Raw genomic sequence first — 15,220 nt, forward strand, 5'->3', positions numbered from 1 at the left:
CTTTATTCTCTCCCTTTGTCAAAATGTTGTGACCTCCCCTCCTTTATATATATGTATATATATATAATCATTTTCCTTTGTGCTTGTGGTCCCTCTTTGCCTTTCATCCTTGTATCCAGACATCCTTCCAGTTTCTAGATTTTCGATGTCCCATGTTAAAAACCTGCTATAATTTCATATTGAACATTTCATATTTTAAAATTGACAAAGGATTTAAGAACTTTCACACATTTTTTTTTGTGTGTAAAAAAAAATCTACCGTATTGTGTTCATCCTTCTTGTCCGTCCCTTTTCTGTCTTTCCTGTCTTCGGTGTTTGCAGGTTTCACGTTGAAGTCTGTGTTTCACAGTTAAATCTGCAGTTTTTCCAAAATCAACATTTCTGCTAGGCTGAGTTTAGAATTGGTTAGTAAACATGTATTAAGCTAAGCAATAAAGTAAGCAGTACAGAAACGTTCAGTCAAAGCAGAGAGCTGTAGAGTTCAATGATTCTGCATTTCACCTTAGACCTTCCAGTTTGTGGTAAAAGCACACAACTGAAGAGTTGTGCCGTTGTGTAGCAGCAGCTGTTCCTTATAAAGCTTAAACTCGAATACAAAATGTAAGTAAGACATTCAGTTGTCTTTTATTTATCAAAACATGGAGGATACAAGAGATATTTCTCTTCTTCACTACAGAAGGTAATACAGACAATCCAGAATTAATACTTTTAGAGATATATTAGATTTTGAATAGCCACCCTGGACCATAGATGATTTAATACTGACTGAGTTTTCACATGATTAGTCGTTGTATGAAGTGAATCTGATATTTCTACAGAAATTAAGTTTATTTGAAAAGGATAAAGAATGGGCTCTTTTAAATTAGAAAATTAGTTTTTTGATAAAATACCATTAATGAAATGTAAAATACAATCATGCACAATGATGGTGCAAAGATGAGATTTTTTTTTTCTGTATTGCACATTGCACCAAACAAAAAAAAACAAAAAAAAATGAATATCCACTGTCTCAGTTTAAGACCTGCATATAATTTAAATTATAAGCTAAGCTTAAGTGCTTAAATACGCGTGTCCAGTTTTCTGTCACCCATGAATCTGTCCAATCAGGACCACAAAGACGAACCTCATCAACCACAGTAACAGTGCTAGATTAGCTTAGACCTGAAATTCAAACCTGACGTCCATCATGTGGGTCACTGTAAACTAACTGAACCCCGACCAACAACGCGTTGGCTTCGAGTCACCATAACTTCACATCATTGAGCTCCAGGTCTCCCATGATCTCCAGCTGGTCGATGCTGCTCAGGTCCTGCACCCGGTGCCTGAACTCGAACAGGTGCGACCCGTTCACTGCCAGCTTGAACTGATGGGGCTGACAGAGCAGGAGGATCTGGAGGGGGAGGAAATGTTGAGGAATGCTAATCCAGAATGCACCGAGGTGAAAGTTCAAAGATGGACTGACCAGAATTGGGACATTTTTTTTTTCTGGTCAGTGAATGATTCTGTTTTAATTTGTAACATAAATGTGGTCAATGATGGCTCTTAAGATAAAAAAAAAATGGGAAAACTAGTTTGTGTGTCTCTAAAATCTTGAACGTTGCTGGTTGCTCCTACCTCAAAGTATTCGCCCGGCGAGAAGGGAAAGAAGGGCAGCTCCTTCTCCTCCTGACCCCAGGATCCATCCAGGTACGAGTTCCTGATGAACACGCCCGACTTCATCCGGGGGTTCAGATGGAGAGCGATGTTCTCCATCTTGCTGTTGCAGAGGTTGACGGTGAAACTGGAACAGAGGTATAAATATTTGTTTATTTTTCTTTAACAGAACGTAATAGATATTAGATTTAGAAAAAAAAATTACTAAAATAATTCAGCTACATCACACAGTTTGTATTATTCCATTCCCACCTGGTTAAAAGCTTAATTGGAAGATTGATTTTGTTTTTTCCCGTATCGGTTACAATCCCTGAACAGTAAAACAGTGATGTTTAATTTCACTAAATCAATCATTCAGCATCTTGCAGACGTTTTCATCAACCTTGAACTTTCTCATATTTTGTCATGTGACAACCACAAACATCAGTGGAAAACCCTCCTGCAGGCTGCTAAAGTCATGAGGCTGTGGTTGATTTTCACCTTCTAGCGGAACAACGTCCCTAATTGAAGCATAATCGTGTGTTGGAATGGCCTAATCAAAGCCCAGACGTAGATCAAAATATGCACATGTTACAAGCCCTAAAAACTGATGCTGCAAAAAATGATTAAACTGAGCTTGAGCAACTTTGCGGTCAAACGTTTCAGTCTCTTGGATGTTCAAAGCATGAAAACATGAAAAATACTTACAGCTGTCATTTTATTTGTTTACTATTTTCCTTCTGTGCAATTATAAACTGTTTTGTGTGTAACAAAGTCCCATTAAAACACATAAAATGTTAATAATTGTGATAAATGAAAAATACAAAAAATTATTTATATATTTGCATATTATTAATAGTTTGTTTACCTGTGAGGGTACATGCTGACCTGTCCTTTTATTGTGATGTGCTGTCCTGGGTTCAGTCCTTTGAGTATACTGCCTTTGTAGGGAAGACCCTGTAACAACAATGTTATTATTTTTCTCCAAGATTGTCACATGAGCTTCTATGACTGAGCTGTATACAGTAGTGCATATGGAAAGTATTCACAGCGCTTCATTTTATGTCACAGTCTTATTCCAAATTGTACTCATGCCTCAAAATCCTACATACAAAGGCTCCATTGTGACAATGTGGGGGAAAAAAAAAGTTTAAAAGGCTGTGAATTAATGTGATTTCTTGGTTTTATATTTTTTGCAAAAATCTCAAAAAGCACCACAGTGTCATAATGGGGTATTTGGTGTGTAGAATTTTTAGGCAACAGATTAATTTATTACAATTAGGAATAAGTTTGTAATGTAACAAATTAAGGCAAAACAACGCGTCCGCTATTTACACGTGGCGAAAATATAAAGTTATGGGCCTGTATTCTCAGAGTTTTAGGTTGAGTGACCGAGTCAGCTGCTGAGAGAGAGTTTGAGCGATGAGTCAACAGAAATTCCCATCTTAGTGAAGGATGTTTGATTGACCGCGTGACACTGTCTTCTACGGTTGATGCACACAAAACGACAAAATAGTGAAAATTAACCAATTACTGAGTTTAGACTAGGTTTTTTAAAACAATAGCATGATGATAAAACTTTGCAAAATTGAATTATTCACCACGCAACAACCACAGCAATTATAGCTTATTTACATCATCGTTACTTTGATTTGTAACAGCTTCTTGCCATGCTGGTTATTTTTACTACATCTATTTAATAATAAACCCTCAGCTGTCAGCAGTTTACTGTTACTGCCTGCTTGCCTGATCTGGTGAAACGACCATAAAATTAAGGAGTAAAGCTATGTTTAGTCTTAGGATTCATTGAGAATACAGGCCCAAATAAACTGTAATAAAATCTACAGCATGGTGAATAAGCATGGGTGACCACGGACCCATAAACATTCAGGACGTTTTTATTGCATCGTAAGAAAATTCTAACTTCATGGACCCGCTAAAAGAAAAAAAAAAAAAACTGAGGAAACTCACCAAATCACCTGACTCTGAGTATATTGCCTAAAAGAGAAAAAACGTGTTCAGAAGTGATTCAGAAGAAAAAGAGAGGAAAAGACAAACAAGAAATTTAGAAAGGAGTTAGTTACTGAGTTTGGGATATAGCCAATAGCGTGGACCCTGACATTCCCAGAAATAGAAAACGTGTCGACCCTGGTCAGAGGAGTTCTGTGTTTGTATTCCAGCAGGTGAGTACCATTTACTGCCACCTACAGGTAAAGCCAGACATTCAGTTAATTTATGTTCTTCAGCTACAGCACACAGGCTGGTGAAGGGCTGCTTCACCTTAAAGCCATTCTTGTGCACTAGAATGATGGTCTCGAAGGGGGCTCCGCGTTTGTAGGGCAGCTGGTGGAGCGTCTCCTCGTTACCCCACTCCTCCTGCAGCAGGGAGTTACAGACCACACAGGGGGAGTCACTGAAGCGAGGGCTGAAGTGGAGAGCGACGTCTGAGCGTGGTTTAGTGCTGCAGCCGCTTGACAGGTCCACCTGAAACCTGCAGAGAGGACGAACACACAAGTCAAGGTTAAAGTTATAAACACAGGCTCAGGAATATACATATTTAAACTTCTCAGTAGTGCCACAGGCTGATGGTGCCACGCTGCACTGATGCAGTAATTCATGCAACAGGAGCCTCATACTGAGTGCGTATACTCTCAACAGTGTGTCATCACACTTTTTAGTAGGCTGGCATACTTTTGTTGCAATTCCCCTTTTTTCTTAACTAAATCAAGTTTTCAAATATATTTTTAATTTATGCAACACAACAGACAGCTCTCCAAGTGCTATCTGCTCGGTTTGACTGGAAAAATCACCTGTCAGCTTCTGGTGGCACAGTCCCCTGGATGATGATGATCTCCCCTGGATGCAGGCCTCCAGGTATGGGACCAGTGTACGGGATCACCTAAAAGGGAAGGTAAAGTTAAAACCACTGCATCCACACTGACAGTCTGGCTTCTGCTTAATATCTGAGAGCTAAAACATCCCTCAGACGCGAGACAGATTAATCAAAAGAGAATGGCAGCGGCTTAAACTGAGAAATTACGGGAGTTCATTAGGAACGGCTGTGAACATCAACATTAAGCGAAACCTCTTACCGGATCCAGAACGGTGCGTTTTGCATTGGCCACAGACATCGAGCCCCGGGTGTCCTGACAAGCTGCAGCGGGTGACGGACAGCTGACAGTCGGTGGTTTCTGCAGCAAACAGCGGCAGCTTTGGGCTCTGCTGCGCTACCAGCTTATGGTACCAGTGGCCATATTTACTCCATCAACGAGCAGCGCATGCGCACAATCTACCATGTGATCAGGCTTACATATGAAAACAGCAGGTTTGTTTTTTTTCTGCTGTTTACTCATATTTATGAGTAAAACAACATATATGTTCAACTCCTGCTCCTCAGAAAACCACACATATACTTTAAAATAATCTGAATGTGTGCTAAAAGTTTGACGCAAGTTCCTTTGCAGCCAAACAGTCAATAAAAAAGAAATAAGAATAAAAAAATGGGATATTATATTAGCAAAGGAGAGCGTGTCTCCTCTGTTTGTTTTTTTTTATTAGGATAACTAATATTTCAGTTGTATTTGAGAGCATTGGAAACAATCTAAAATAAATAAATGAAATTACCTGTTCATGCTAGATGGCTTTGTTATACATTTAACATTTTTTTAGAAAGTGTTTATTGTTCTACACTGAATAAAAATCAATGTAGACCTTTTATCCTCGACTAGCAACATGTTTTTGCTTTGTTTCAGAATTCCGAGTTGCATTGAATGCAACAAGAATTAGAGCAGTTGTCTCTAAAATAGCATTTGTCGGTTGCGAGAACAGGTTTCTCTGTCTGCTAGGAACAAACAAACTGTTTAAGAGCAATTCATGGGTGTTGGTAAGTGTGTTGAGTAGAATATACTTTATTCTTTGCAACGATATAGATACCTTATTTATTTGTCAGAAGTTGTTAGACTACTAATAGGGGCTCCAAGTGTTTTGAAGACGTGAGACGATCAGGACATGTATTGTACTCAGGTTCAGATTAGTGTAATAAATCTAGTTGTATATCTCACAATTTGTAATTTATCATTGTTTATTAAACTCTGAAAGCTGTGACTTTGTTAATATTCTGTCCTAAAATGCAGTTAGATGTGCCCTTTTTTTAGCACCTGCCCCTTTAGTGGTCTCTGCACGGCCCTGTTGTATTGTATTGTGATATAAAAAATAGATTATTTTATAGTACATTATATTGCAATATAAAGGTGCAGTTCTGTGTCTCAAGATACAACTCCTGCTGTAGAGCACATGCTCAAGGTGTAAACTAACCCTTCAGTACAACATTTTACCTGAAGGTATTTTATTATTATTGCATTAATTTTGACTTATGGGATTTTCATGTGACAAAACAATTGTATTAAATTGTAGCAAATAAAATTTTGTTTAATTTGAACTTGACTGTTTTCTATGTATTTCAAATTGAGTTCAATCAAATTCAAAAAATACTTTGTTGATCCCAAAGGGAAATTAAATGTAGTTGTAACTCATATAATTAAGAAGTTATTGTATATTCTGATGGCTGTGGGCAGGAAAGATATCCTGTAGTTGTCTGTATTGTCTGTATTACTTTGAATTTGAAGAAGCCTCTGACTGAAGGCACTGATTTTCATTGACAGTCTTCTGAAGAAGATTGTCAGGGTTATCCAGAATTTTCTTGTTATCATCTCCAGGGAACCAATTACACAGTTTATACAAAGATTCCTTATATAATTTATATTATCATACAATTTGTATATGAATCTATTATTATTTTGCTACACATTACATTTTCTATTTTCTTTTTCTTTTTTAGCACAAACTGCTGCCATCACAGGAGGAGCAGGTAGGTTTCAGATGCCCTGGTTTATCTATTTCTTCATGCCATAAGACAAATGGGGCTACGCATATATTATTTGCAATATGTAGTTTTGCAACCTTGTGAAAAAAAGTTTGATAATTTTAAGTTTGTCCATCTTTTAAAAGAAAAAAGTGTGAACGTCTGATTACAGGTGCAACGACAAAATCTTTTTTATATTTCATCCTGATGAGATGAGGACCTATCAAAGGTCACTCGGGATACATGTTACATTTAGAGCTTCCCTGAAATAAAGCATCAACTCTGTGTGGCTAATGATTTTCTTGGTGAACTCACAGGAATATCAGCATATATTCTAACATCAGTAATATGTGCTTTTGCATGCAGTAGGAGCAGTGGGTATAGTGCTCATGGCCCCTGTGGCCTTGAGCGCCATCGGCTTCACCTCAGCTGGGATAACAGCGGGCTCCTACGCTGCAAACATGATGTCGGCTGCTGCCACTGCTAACGGAGGCGGGGTGGCAGCAGGAAGCCTGGTGGCGATTCTACAATCTGCAGGTACCTAACGCTGTAGTCAACGCTAGTTGACTTGACTCTAGTTTTAAGAGTTTTGCTTGCCATTTTAGAAAAGATAAAATACAGTTCTGCTCAAAATAGTAGCTACTTTTCAAGTAGTAGTAGCAAACAGAAGTGATTTATTTCATAAAACTTTATACAGTTGTTAACACTCCCTTATCTCTTAATGTGTTTGTTAATATTGCACTTTTTTCCAGCATCCAAAGATAAGGAAGCAGCACATTTCTTCTTGTTCACATCAAAAAGGGAACATTTGAAATTTACATTGGCATTGATAAGGCTGATCACACTACTATGTTTACTGTAACCTGACTTCAGCTTCCCAAACTGCTTAAAAAAAAAAAGAAACCCTAGAGCTTATGTTTTTTTCCCCTTACATCTTCAATAATCCTGTTTGGTTAGTGTATGCGTCTTTTTTCATGCAGGTGCATCCGGTTTTACAGCGTCCGCCAACACAGTTCTGGCCAGCATTGGAGGTGCTCTTGGAACCTGTGTTGGAGCTGCAGTGGGATGGCTGTCAAACATCTTTCAGAAACGAAACGAACAAAAAAGAAGGGAGGAAGCGATGGGAGCCGTTCTGTTTGGCATCGCTGCAGGAGCTTTATTTTTGTGGTCAAAACGCTAATTATTATTTTTGCTTTCTCAGTATCGGTGACCTCACGTTATACATTTCAGTGGTGGGGAACTAAAAGAGCCACTTCATCATCCCATTTCTGCTTCATTGGTGCTCCAGTTAAACAAAATAAGACAAAACCCAACTTTCATTAAATTCTTTACAGAAGGTTTAAAATATATTAATACCCTGTGATACATCAATACAAAGCATAGTTGTGAAATAGAAGAAACATGATTCATGGATTTCCAATTGGCTACACCGTAAAACTAAATTTGTATCCACTCCCCTCTTGGTCTGTAATTTTTTTTCTTGAACTGCCTTTCACTGCAGATTTGAAATTACTTTTTGATTTTGATTTTTTTCAGTTGAAACCAGAAGTTTACACGTAGCAAATAAGTATATGTAAACTTCTGGTTTCAACTGTAAATGGAATCTTTAAGGAAAATAATCCCCTACTACCTGAATAAAGAAAATATGTATTCTGGTAAATGGTACGGAGTGTCGTGTAAAGTGGAGTTTGGCCTCCCTGAAGTCCAGATTTAAAGAGTACTTAAAAATTGATCTGTTGAAATAGCAAAAGGTTATGTGAAATTTGGAAATGTCATTTTGACTGGCCTACAGTTTAAAAGGACTGTGAAGCAGCACTACTTATTGGTAATTGTCACAATAATCAGCAATCATGTTTAATGTGTTTGCGAATTAGAAACGACCACACCACTACAAGTCAACAGCCTTCATTAAACTCTGATCAACTTCAAAGTTGATCAGAGTTTAATGAATGTGTCTCAAGTAGATGGTAGAGGAAAGGTTGGGAAAAAGAGGAAGTGAAAGGACAAAAACACAACAGGAGTTATTTAACACATTGATGCACCACTGAATTTTGAAACAGCATTATTTGGATTTGCTTTTCCAATAAAATTTGCAAAAAAATTCCCTGAATAAAACTGGTTTAAAAAAAACAAGGCATATGATTGAATTTTGTGTCATTGTCGCTCAGATACTCATAATGATGCCTATTATTATTATCAGTTGTAATTGTTACATTTACTTGAGTAATTTTTTGAAAGACATTTACTTTTAGGAGCAATTTTAATAAACTTACTTTTAATTTTGTAAAAATTTCTACATAATCTACTCTTATAAGGAACTTCATTTGATAATTTGATAAAAAATATAAAGCTAACTTCATACGTTTAGTTCTTATGATTATGTCATTAAACATTAAGTCTTATGATTAGTTCAATTCAGTATTTGAGTTTTACGGAAAACTTTTTTATGACTGAAAAATTTCTTGGACGGCTACTTTTTACTTTCTCTTGAATAAAAATATGTTGAATTAGTTTCGGACGCTCCACCTCTGGGTCAGGAAATCGAAACTCAGACAAACCGAAGTAGCAGTAATTTTTAGACGTTGGCTTCTTTATGAGGCGTTCAATGGCAACCGGGAGCTCGGTTCTTTTAGTTCCTGTTTTTAACATTCCTGTAAGTTAACGGACTTTTATCACGTCGTAGTCCGACTTTCGAGGTTTAGTGAATGGAGCAACCATATTTGTTTGGTTTTCTCACGCAGGGAGCAGCACAATAAAACGTCAGTAGCAGCACATATGACTGTGCGAGTATTTATGTCTGTGAGAAGCTGACGTTCAGCTTACTAGACTGCAGCCAGAAATAAGAACTGTCTCATGAGGGTGAGTACATCTAAAGTTTAGAAGAGATCTAAATCTGTCTAAATAACTGGTTTGATCGGTCTAATTTTTGTAAGTTTTATATGTTGGTGTTGTGAAGAAGAAAATTGAGATATTTATTTAGAATAGATGGTTCAACTCAAGGCACCAAAATAAGCTGATTTTATTCCCGTGAACTTAACCAAGGCATAAACGAATTTATCTATTTACCGCTAAGTGTTAATAGACTTCTGTTTGTGTCATTCCGATGCCTCTGCTAAGCATTCTTTCAAGCTTAGCACAGGCACGGTGATTTTACATACTGACATAACTTAATTCACTTCAAAAATACTTTCTTTATCGCAAAGGGTAATTAAATCTCCTAACTCGTATCATCCAGCAATTTAGTCTTGTATAGTAAATGTAATACCCTGTCTCTGTTAAATTATTTTAATTTAAGGTTAATTGATACTGATTTTCGTTTGTAAAATATAATTTTGATGTTTATAGTTTATCCAGCAGTCACCCAATGGCTGCTGGAGATGGGCTTTAGCCCATTGCAAAATCATGCAACTAGGTGTTGTACTTTCAATTTTAATTATTTCTTCTTTTTCTTGTGTTTAGATTTTCTTTTTTGCAAGTAATGAGCACTCAGGACCTTGTTTGGTGTACTATGCATAGAAAGTGCGCCTCAGAATAAACAAGTTCTCTCTGTGATCCACAGTGTGTTCGGTGTATTGGCTACACAGTCCACAGTCCTCTCTTGCCACTGTGCTGCTTGGTACTGGTCCAGATATCCCCTAGGTTTGGCAGCAGTAATAACTGGGGTCTCGTCCGGGATTTTGTCTCCTGTTGTGAGAGGTTGGCACTGAGACAATAGGAGACGGTTGATGAAACTTCAGGAAAGGCTGCATTGAATATATCATCCAGTGACCTGAAGCAATCTGTGAGACGTCAACATGGCCAACAGCACTCAACGGCAAGCACTGATATTCAGCCTCCAGAGAAAGCTTTTTTCTTTGAGGAGAGATCAACTACAAGAGATTGCGTCTTTAATTGATGATGGTCCCGCGAATAACCTTGATGTTTTAAGTGTTCCAGAATTGTACAACCTGATTGTTGACTTCATCAGAAGTGAAAAACTGAGCTCATTGGAGGATGAAGGCATGACCCAGCTGCTTCTCTTGGATGACCTGATTAGTGACCTGCTCGCCTCTAAAGATGGTGCAGCTGGAGATGACCCAACCACACCTCTAAGAACACATGATGCATCAGCCAGTCAGACTGGTAAGAGGAGTCCCTCTTCTAGTGTGTGTGACTTGATTTTTTTTGTTTCCCCTCAGAAACAGAGACTTTAGGCTTCATGGGGGACAAGTCTCTCTTACAGTATTTTAGTTCTGATGTGTCATACAGTGACCTATATAAACAAATAGATGAAGGTTTATTGAAACTGATAAATACACAATCCTTAAGACAATGAAACCCTGGTACATTCAAAAAGATGTTAACTTATAAGGTGAGCACTGATTAGCCGGAGAGGTTTCTCCACTCACATCAGATATAAAAATAGTTCTGAGACTCGAGTAACGTGAAGCAATTTATGTACAAATGTTCCCTTGGTCAGCCTACACTTCAGAACCAGCAATCAAGGCAGTACTAACATGGTTTCATTTTGCGTGAAAATATGGGGTGTTACTGTACTTTTCTTCGTGGCCCACTTTCAAAACTAGGAAATCTGTTTTCACATTTAACAAAAAGAAAATGCTCTCCAAAAGTTACATGAAATTAGAAATTTTTGTTCTAATGAAGTTCTTGATAATATATATCTTTTACATTTATGTTTTTTCACTAGTGTTCAGATAAAGATTGTTTATCTATCTGAAAATAAACCAAGGAAAATAAACCACAGGAACAAACTAGGGTCTGTTCCTGTGGTTTACAGGAACAGAGGAAGTAACTCTTCCTCTGTTAAACCCCAGTCCTGAAGGGTCACTGCCCTGCAACCTTTAAATGTGCCTCTGCTGCACCACCCCTGAATAGAATAATTAGGTCATTAGGAAGGCTCTGGAGAACTGATCTACACAAGAAGGAGGCAATTAAGCCATTTCATTCCAGTGTTTTGTACCTGTGGCAAATCTAAAAACTGCAGGACTGAGGACTGGAGTTTGACACCCCTGCTATAAACGGAAGAGGGGTAATATCACAGAAAGGAACATGTATTTGAAAGATTATGTCTCCCTCTGAATTAGACTTTTTTTCTCTTTTAGATCCTCAGAAGCAACAGGACCCACCAGCTCATGGCTCTGCTGAGATGGAGGGTCAGAGTCCTGCCGGTTCACCATCAGGAAATGGCAAACGAAACTTCTTCTCAGGTAGAGATACAAGTTGCACGATCTGGACCTTATCTCTATAAAAATATTGCTCAAGGAGGAAGTAATTTGCTCAGAGAAACCTTTACTATAACTGGTCAGATATTGTCCTACACTAAGGTAACCGGATCAAGTTATCTCCTACTACTTATTTATATTTTCACATTGACACATTATCATAATTCTTTATTAAAACAGAACTGATGGAAAATGTGTTGAAACTGGATAGATAATGTCTTTAATGCTGATGCTTGATGTAGATGGTCAGAAACTTTAAAAGACCGGACTGCAACAATAAAATCTGGCTGATTTAAGTATGCAAACTGAACCCCAAAATTATTCATACCCTATTAGATTAAGTTTTCAAAATTATTTTAATGAATCACAAAGTTATTTTAATTTTTTGAAAGGAGAAAGACATCTCACAGAAGATAATAAAACTCTACAAAAAATCCCTATTTTTGTTGTGTTTTTAATGCTGCTTTAAGGTAAAAACCATTAAGACAGTGTTTAGAGATTCACTGATCTGACTTTCTGTGGTCAGCACTGATTTCTGATGGAGGTAGAACTGCTGCTGATTAATACAGGTCAATCTATTTCTGGCCTCTGGTGAAAACTAACATTTTATGTTGGTGTTGTGTTTCAGGAAAATTATTCCTAGCAGGATCTGCAGGTATGATATTTTTTCTTCCTTTTATGCTTGTTATCTTGACATACTGAGATGTTCTCAGTATGACAGAAAATACAGCTGTGATTGTGTGATCAAAAAACATATGAAGTTTAGCACTGACCATAAATAGATCTTGCCACCTAGGCTGCAGAAACATTTTGGTTTGTTTTCTAAAATCAATGTTTTATTTTGTTTAGACAGTTTGTAATTTAACCACAGAGTAGACAAAATATATATAGTTGTCTTAACATTCTTTTATTATACTTTAATAACATGTTTATGTCAAATATTTCTTGTTCTAAGTCTTGGGGGGAATCGGTGCTGTGGCGCTGGCTCCTGTTGTTCTGGGGGCCGTTGGTTTCACCTCAGCTGGAATAGCAGCGGGCTCCTACGCTGCAAGCATGATGTCTGCTGCTGCTGTTGCCAACGGGGGTGGGGTGGCAGCAGGAAGCCTGGTGGCGATTCTACAATCTGCAGGTGCTTTGACTTGATTCTAGTTGTAGCTACTTAATTTACTTGCTGTAATAAAACAGGATAAAGTACAGTACTGTTCAAAATAGTAGCACTCCAACATCGCTCATGGGATTAGGTAATGTCCTTGATAGAAATTAGTCACTCCAGGTTGTTCATACGATGAAACATGATTAAATACTTGATTGAAGTAAACATATGAAGAGGTCCAAGAAACAAAAGAAGCTGTTGGTCTTCTGGTGTACTTTGAGTACTTGTTAAAAAAACGTGTTGGTTCAAGATTAGCATTAATTGCATGGAGTGAACAGCTCAATCCAGAGACTTGTTGAAGTCAGTTCATCCTGTACCCATCAGACCATCCCACATTTGACATTTCCTATTTCCTGCAGGTGCTGTTGGTCTCTCAGCGGCNCACCAAAATAAGCTGATTTTATTCCCGTGAACTTAACCAAGGCATAAACGAATTTTCTATTTACCGCTTAGTGTTTAATAGACTTCTGTTTGTGTCATTCCGATGCCTCTGCTAAGCATTCTTTCAAGCTTAGCAGAGGCACAGTGATTTTATATACTGACGTAGCTTAATTCACTTCAAAAATACTTTCTTTATAGCAAAGGGTAATTAAATCTCCTAACTCGTATCATCCAGCAATTTAGTCTTGTATAGCAGTGGTCCCCAACCCCCGGTCCGTGGACCGGTACCAGTCCGCACAAGAAATAATTAAATATTTCCGTTTTATGTATTATTTGAGTCTGGAGGATCTTTTATTTTGAAAACTCAGTTACTAGCGCGCCAACACTGAGCCCACAAGCAGCAAAATGAGTAAAAAACAGATCAGGTGTCTTTGGAAAGTTTCTTTGCAAAGGGGAAAAGGCCCAGAGAAGAGACAGGAGGATGGATTTATCCCGGACCGGTAGGTGAGTTCCACATTACAAGCCGCTCTGCGTAACATGCGGCGACCGGCTGCTAATGAGGCAATGAAGCTTCAAACTGCTTCGCCACGTAGAGACCAAACAGGCTGTGGAAATAAGCAACACTTCGGATGCCACCGGAAGTGCCATTAGTAGGTGTCACGATTTGCGCTCGGCCCTGCTGCCCGTTAGTCATTATCGTGAGTTAAAATGTTTACGAAAGTAAAATGCTCGTTTTTGTGGCGCTTCTGTATATTATTTTGAAGGGATATGTTCAAACCTCTCCCATACACAACCATGGGCTGAGAAGGTATAAAAACCAGCAGACAAGGGAAGAAACTGTTCTTTGTCCGCGGCACTGAAGGAGAGCCAACAAGAGGACGCAGATTGAAGACCAGCAGAGGACCGCACCCTGAAACCGAGGGGAAGCTGAGACTTCACGCCGCTAAGAAGGGACAAGATCCTCTGCCTCAACCCATAGATCTCTATTCTACTGCAGCAGACTTGGAGAAAAGACAAAGGTCACTGATTGACGAAGATCTGTGCGTGTGAAGGACAACGGATAGTTCTGCTTGGCTTCTATTCTGAAAGGGGACTTTGCCACATCGAGACAAAGACTCTGACAAAGGACATCTGAAGATTTCTGCTGCCGAGATCAATTGCCATCCGGGTGTGAGTTGAACTGCCCCCCAAGAGCCTCGCTTATTTAAACTAGTGACACAGGATAGAAATGAGAATAGGTTGTGATTGATTTAGGTTGAAATTATTGTTTTACTGCAAATTTGTAACCTCTGAAAGTTAACCTGCTTGTCACTTATCCCTGCTAAAGCTTGCTTAATAAATTTACATACTAAAAGTTCCATTGAAACTTGTGGACATTGAAATCAATTGAGTCATCTGATCATTGTGGTTTCCCCTGATTATAGTAAAACTAGCATACATGATTCTAGAGATGTGGTGGCTTCGTACTTTCCTTTGGTGAGTGTTGAAATAATGACCCTGGGACTTAAGTCTAAGTCACTAAATTCAATCTAGCCGTTAACAAGTGCCGTTATTTTAAGGAAAAGAGCTACCGTTAACAGGAGTGGTTGTTGAAACTACGCAGCAGTGAGAGCTACTCTGCTGACTGTTTCTCAACTGAAAAGGGTCATAACTTCTGGATTGTAGGTAGTTAGAGCTAGACTAGTCTTTTCCGCCCCACCAGTTTAAATAGAATATCTCATAAAAACCGACTTTAGGGTAAGACCCGGGTTTCAGAGATTTTCCGGACCTGTTAGACAGAGAACTGGTCAGTAGTCAGTCCAATGAGTGGTGTGATAAGGGCGGGGCTGGCTATTGCGTAATAACAACACGTTACCATAGCGACCAGAGTCAGAGAGCGTTTGGGCAGTGGTCGAGAGGAGATGAGTAGAGCTTGTGAGTCTTAAATCTGGTTTAGACGGCAAGATTTATGAATTGTCGGCCGATTCTCCA

The 15,220-nt window shown here is 38.4% G+C and overlaps 3 protein-coding genes across 5 annotated transcripts in view; 2 read left to right on the top strand and 1 right to left on the bottom strand.

Annotated features, from left to right (window-relative positions):
• Positions 1-599: 599 nt before the first annotated feature.
• Positions 600-4,909, bottom strand: lgals8b (galectin 8b). Its single transcript, XM_007549146.2, has 8 exons — positions 4,725-4,909; positions 4,443-4,531; positions 3,913-4,123; positions 3,717-3,836; positions 3,604-3,630; positions 2,501-2,589; positions 1,615-1,780; positions 600-1,390 (listed from the first exon to the last, which is right to left on the bottom strand). The coding sequence occupies exons 1-8, from the start codon at positions 4,761-4,763 to the stop codon at positions 1,241-1,243; spliced, it is 891 nt and encodes a 296-aa protein (XP_007549208.1). The 5' UTR covers positions 4,764-4,909; the 3' UTR covers positions 600-1,240.
• Positions 4,910-5,420: 511 nt separating this feature from the next.
• On the top strand, positions 5,421-8,612 carry LOC103136058 (interferon alpha-inducible protein 27-like protein 2A). 2 transcript variants are annotated; one of them, XM_007549147.2, is made up of 4 exons: positions 5,421-5,515; positions 6,470-6,499; positions 6,860-7,030; positions 7,474-8,612. In XM_007549147.2, the coding sequence occupies exons 1-4, from the start codon at positions 5,506-5,508 to the stop codon at positions 7,671-7,673; spliced, it is 411 nt and encodes a 136-aa protein (XP_007549209.1). In that variant the 5' UTR covers positions 5,421-5,505; the 3' UTR covers positions 7,674-8,612. The 2 variants fall into 2 exon arrangements, with proteins under 2 accessions (XP_007549209.1, XP_007549211.1); XM_007549149.2 differs by having other exon boundaries at positions 6,470-6,492; positions 6,856-7,030.
• Positions 8,613-9,086: 474 nt separating this feature from the next.
• The window catches only part of LOC103136201 (interferon alpha-inducible protein 27-like protein 2B), a 13,746-nt gene continuing 7,612 nt past the window's right edge, over positions 9,087-15,220 (top strand). The window contains exons 1-6 of one of the 2 annotated variants that reach the window (XM_007549342.2): positions 9,087-9,352; positions 10,053-10,615; positions 11,596-11,700; positions 12,344-12,370; positions 12,671-12,844; positions 13,228-13,247. In XM_007549342.2, the coding sequence (XP_007549404.2) occupies positions 10,288-10,615; positions 11,596-11,700; positions 12,344-12,370; positions 12,671-12,844; positions 13,228-13,247 (654 nt within the window). In that variant the 5' untranslated portion in view covers positions 9,087-9,352; positions 10,053-10,287. The remainder of the gene's footprint in view (positions 9,353-10,052; positions 10,616-11,595; positions 11,701-12,343; positions 12,371-12,670; positions 12,845-13,227; positions 13,248-15,220) is intronic. The other variant, XM_016670124.1, reaches the window with a different exon arrangement.

The sequence above is a fragment of the Poecilia formosa genome, unplaced genomic scaffold (genome assembly GCF_000485575.1).
Source record: "Poecilia formosa unplaced genomic scaffold, Poecilia_formosa-5.1.2 Scaffold30, whole genome shotgun sequence".
NCBI lineage: Eukaryota > Metazoa > Chordata > Actinopteri > Cyprinodontiformes > Poeciliidae > Poecilia > Poecilia formosa.

What these genes read in the sequence shown, in the direction of transcription:
- lgals8b (XM_007549146.2), bottom strand. Translation starts at nt 4,763, where the DNA reads ATGTCTGTGGCCAATGCAAAACGCACCGTTCTGGATCCG. An exon ending in GTGCCACCAGAAGCTGACAG is followed by an intron (nt 4,124 to 4,442) that starts GTGATTTTTCCA and finishes TCCTCTCTGCAG; the next exon opens with GTTTCAGGTGGACCTGTCAA. An exon ending in TGCACAAGAATGGCTTTAAG is followed by an intron (nt 3,837 to 3,912) that starts GTGAAGCAGCCC and finishes CTTTACCTGTAG; the next exon opens with GTGGCAGTAAATGGTACTCA.
- LOC103136058 (XM_007549147.2), top strand. An exon ending in TGCCATCACAGGAGGAGCAG is followed by an intron (nt 6,500 to 6,859) that starts GTAGGTTTCAGA and finishes TTTTGCATGCAG; the next exon opens with TAGGAGCAGTGGGTATAGTG. An exon ending in GGCGATTCTACAATCTGCAG is followed by an intron (nt 7,031 to 7,473) that starts GTACCTAACGCT and finishes TTTTTCATGCAG; the next exon opens with GTGCATCCGGTTTTACAGCG.